Here is a 4,785-nt window from a genome sequence, read left to right on the forward strand (position 1 = left end):
CGAAGACTTGCACGGACTGCAGCGGACCCTTGGCCGGCATAGCTGCGACTATGAACATGAGGTCCTCACCGTGCGGCGCTGCCACCGGAAAAGGCTGAGATCAAGTTTTAAAAGTAAGACTGAAGGACTTATTGCTGGGTTAGCTCTGGGTTAGTCAGGAGCACATGAAAAAGAAAATCCAAGAGAGTGACTAAATAAAGGATGATGTCATTTAACAAGCCGACTGAGAGGAGATGGTTAGCGGTGGCCTGGAGTGACAAGCACGTGGAGAGCCACGCAGTGCTGAATGCACACTTCTGAGACTGAGAGGAGCTCTCAAATACACTTGCTAGTGACACGCACAGGATGGGATGAGCCCATCAGGGAAGAAGTGCAGGGAGAGGACAGAGCCCTCGGTCCGAGCCTGGCAGGCGTAGGGACAGCTTAAGATACTAGGTACTGTTCTAACAGGGACAAGGAGCAAAGGAAGGACGGGAGAGCAGTCAGGGGGAGGTCTCCTCACCTGGAAGAGCCTGACCCGGAAGCCAAATGAAGGCAGTGTTTCAAGATAGGATAATAAAATAGCTGCCCTCAATACCAAGAGACGGCATCGAAGAAAATGACAGAGTACTGACCATTGGAGTTACTGAGGCTGAGGCTGCTGGTGGCCCTGGGCAACAGTAGGCTGAGCATGAGTGGCCAAAGCCCAAGTGGAAAATGTCAAGCAAAATTAAGGGGCAGGTAAGGGAATAAAATAAATCAGACATGGTGACTCACACCTGTGCTCTCGGCACTTGGGAGACTACAGCAGGACGACCACAAGTTCGAGGCCTGCCTGAGCAACAGCGTGACTTCTATGGCAGCTTGGCCTACAACGTGAGACCTGTAGAGAGGTCCAAGTGGCGCACACAGACAAGCACTAGGGAAACCAGGAATGTTAAGCACATAGCTTGTCTCCTCAACAGAAAGGATGTGTACGCATGTTTTCCACGCAGAAGCTGGGAACGATGCTCTTAATAACCAGGTGACCTTTGCTATCTGTAGGGCCAGGCCTCGCCCAAACCCCCCAGAACGTTTAGCCCAGACTCTCCCTCCCTTTATCTTTGGCTTTGTTTCTCAGTCAATGGAACCAACCCAGCCATAGTAAAGGTGTCTCATGCACTTCATAGCCTGCTGACCTCTGTGCTATGTGATGTGGGTCAGAGACCACACCAGATCCTGGGCCTTTAAGCCATAGAACCCATCTTCATTGTAGAGGTCACCTGTACTTTGCAGGAGAGTTTAAGCTTTAAGCTTTATAGTGCTCTCGGGATTGACATAACTGTTACCAGGAAACTCCCCCCCACCCCCAAATTGTACTCTACTTAAATATGTCTAAAATAAACTGCTTGGGGTCAGACTCCAGAAGTTTGGATCTGCACCAGCTACTCTGTGCTGAACTGACTTTTTTTTCTCAGCTCTGTGATTCATTTCTCTGCTGCCTGTAGAGCTTGCAGGGCCCCTACAAAGACCTTGTCTCAAGAACAGCAAACAACAAATACAGCTGGGAATGGTGGTGCACACCCTTAATCCCAGCATTCAGGAGGCAGGGGTATCTGTGAGTTCAAGACCAGACTGATCTACATTGAGAATTCCAGGACTACATATACAGACACTTACAGACACTGTCTCAGAGAGAGAGAGAGGGAGGGAGAGAGGGAGAGGGAGAGAGAGAGGGAGAGAGAGAGAGAGAGAGAGAGAGAATCCCTAAAACCCAAAGAAAACCCAAGTGGACATTGTAGTTCACCTACAGTCCCAAAACTTTGGAGGAACAGAAGGGGTCTCTGGGCCAAGCTGGGTCAATGAAAGACAAAGATTCATTCTGTCTCAAGAAATAAAGTGGAGAACAATCGAGGAAGACAAAGACACCGAATGTCTGTTCTGGCCTCCACACCCATTCTGACCACACACACACACACACACACACACACACACACACACACACGCACACTCTGAAAGAAAAAAAGGTAAACAAGGAAGCAGATAGCTTCACAAATGTTTTCACTTAACTTTTTGTGACAATTACAAGTTCTTATCACATCAGAAAAGTAATTTTGTTGTTTTGAGACAGGACCTCACTAAGTTGCTTACGCCAGTCTAGAACTTGCTATGTTGCACAGGCTGGCTTTGAACTTACGATCCTCCTGCCTCAAACTCCCAAGAGCTGGGATTATAGGCCTGTACCACCGTGTCTGCTGTCTGCCTGCAGAGGAAAATATTTAGAAGCAAACATTCTTTTTATCTATCTACCTATCTATCTATCTATCTATCTATCTATCTATCTATCTATCTATCTATCTATCATCTATCTAGATATCTATCAATAGTCTGCCTACATGTATGCCTGCTCACAACACCAGAAGAGGGCACCAGATCTCATTACAGATAATTGTGAGCCACCATGTGGTTGCTGGGATTGACCTCAGGACCTCTGGAAGAGCAGTCAGCGGGCTCTTAACCACCGAGCCATCCCATCTCTCCAGCCCGCAAACTTCCTTTTGTGAGAACAAGAGCTAAACACATCAGTTACCACATTTCCAGGCCGATCAACAAGCTGCCTCACCCCATGAATACTTGACTGACTCTGAGCCCCAGGTGAACGAGACAAGTCATGTGGCTGAGACAGGGCAGTGGCAAAGGGACACAGGCAACACAGAGTTCTCTGGTGAGCACCTACCTGTGGTCAGCACTGGGTCTCTGCCTCCCAGTCCACAGTCTTCTATTCACAGAAGTAGGAGGCGGGGAGGAGGGCAGCGGTGGGGGAGGGGGAGGTAAAGCGGGCAGGGGAGGCAGGTTTCTCTTCTCTTTCCTGAAGCCAATGCCTGAGCTCCCTGGACTGCTGTCCTTGTCCCCTTCTCCTGCATGTCTGAACGTTCTGCGGGGCTTGGGAAGGGGGTTGATGAAAGGCTTCAGGGGACACTGCCTGGAGCCCGGGTATACACTCTCCTGGCCTTTACACTCCTCTGAAGCCTCAGGGCCTGGCTCCTTGTCCTCCAAGTGGTGGGCCCTGCGGCCAGCTGCGAAAGCACCCCCACTTCCAGGACTCTCGGGAATGTGTTGGTCCTCTTCTGCTTTGTCAGGCAGACAGTGTGGGGAATAACAAGTCCCCGGCAACTGGGGGTCCAAGCCAGCAGAGCCATCCTTCAAGGCCTTCTCCAGTCTCCTGACCTGTTTGAGCACGGAGAGGTGGTCACTCTGAAAACGCAAGTCACTGGGCTTCAGCTCGACACCTCGGCGCTGGCTGGGCTCCGGCTGCCCATCACTCTGCCTCAGGCCTGGCCACCGGTCTGTGTCCTGACACGCGGTCCTTGCTGTCCTTCTGCTGTCATTTTCCAAGCTCTCTGTTTCAAGCCTCAACCCATTCTTTGTTCTGGTGACCTCGCTGCCTCTCCGCTCTACCCCGCAGGGTGGCAAGTAGTTCTCTTGGCCCTCTGTTGGCCTGGCAGGCTCAGGAGTGGGCGGCTCCTTCTTGCCTTCCCACTTGGATATCTTGTCCTTTATGCTGAGGGGCTGGGCTCGGGCTCGGGTGGATGGCCCAGGGTTCTGGACGCTGCCAGGCTGCTTCTTCGAGGGCCTGCTGGCCTCTTTAGCACCGAGGTCTGCAGCCGGGCCATTGATGATCATACTGGAGCCGAGCATGTCCACTCTTGCCTCCAGCATGAGGTTGTGGGGGTTCCTTGGGGGGCTCCTTCCCAAGGGCAGTGCTGGATTAGACTCTCGAGAAGGAACAGATCTCCCAAGTGGCCGCCTTCCAAGAACTTCCCCAGCCTTTGAACCCTCTGCCTTGACCCTGTACCAGAGAGACAAACAGAAGGTGAGTGGTCCTTACGTTACTGTTCTTAGCCAGTGCTGGACAGCAACCAGAACTCGGGTGTGAGTATTACATACTAACTGCCAACCACAGCACTGAAGCTATCGGTTCTCGCTGTTGCTGCTGTTTTCCTTTTTATGTGTATGGGTGTTTGCCTGCATGTATGTCTGTTAACCGTGTGTGCCTGGTGTCCATGGAGGTCAGAAGAGGGCTTCAGATTCCCTGGATCTGGAGTTAGAGATGGTTGCGGGCAACCATGAGGGCACTGGGAACTGAACTGGCTGGTCAGTGAGCCCTTGGGAACCACCTGTGTCTTTTTCCCCCAAGGCTGGTGTCATAAACTGCCACAGGCAGCTCTTCACAGGGTCTCAGGATCTTATGCTCACACAGTAGGTTCCTTACTAACTCAGCTACTTCCCACACTGTAGACCAGGCTGGCCTCAATCTCAGAGATGCACCCGAGAGTGCCACCACTGCTCTGCCAAATCCTTCAATTTTCACCAACTACCCTGAGCTGGGGTGTGAAGCCATGCTATCTCGGGACACTCTCTGGGGCACAAATCTCACTGAAATGGCTCTCCGTGAGAGAGGGCTTGTTTTGTCTACAGCTGTTTCCCTCGCTTCTAGAATAGCCTTGGCAGAGCAGGAGGCAATGAGTATCTGTTGCCTAAGTAAATGTATGAATCACCATGGAGAAGTAGATTTTTATACATGGCCTATACATGTACTGTCAAATACGGTCTCCACTGGCCAGTGGGGTTATCTGAATCTGAATCCGATGGAATGAAAGCTTCTCTCCTTTAGATGCCCCAGCTGCCAGCTAAGCACTCGCAAGCCCCATGTGGGAGATGGTTCCTCAGTGGACAGACGAGGTTCTCTATGACTGCAGACAGCTCTGTCTAGAGAGCCGTGTGGAATGGCTCTAAATAGGAGGTTAGCACCATAAGGATGCTCCA

The 4,785-nt window shown here is 51.3% G+C and overlaps 1 protein-coding gene across 3 annotated transcripts in view; it reads right to left on the bottom strand.

Annotated features, from left to right (window-relative positions):
• Nucleotides 1-4,785, bottom strand: part of Dennd2a (DENN domain containing 2A) — a 101,121-nt gene that overhangs the window by 59,055 nt on the left and 37,281 nt on the right. For all 3 annotated transcript variants that reach the window (XM_005365856.2, XM_013353276.2, XM_026788567.1), the window contains one exon: nt 2,696-3,808. In XM_005365856.2, coding sequence (XP_005365913.1) covers nt 2,696-3,678 — 983 coding nt within the window. In that variant the 5' untranslated portion in view covers nt 3,679-3,808. The remainder of the gene's footprint in view (nt 1-2,695; nt 3,809-4,785) is intronic.

The sequence above is a fragment of the Microtus ochrogaster genome, unplaced genomic scaffold (genome assembly GCF_000317375.1).
Source record: "Microtus ochrogaster isolate Prairie Vole_2 unplaced genomic scaffold, MicOch1.0 UNK4, whole genome shotgun sequence".
Classification (NCBI taxonomy): Eukaryota; Metazoa; Chordata; class Mammalia; order Rodentia; family Cricetidae; genus Microtus; species Microtus ochrogaster.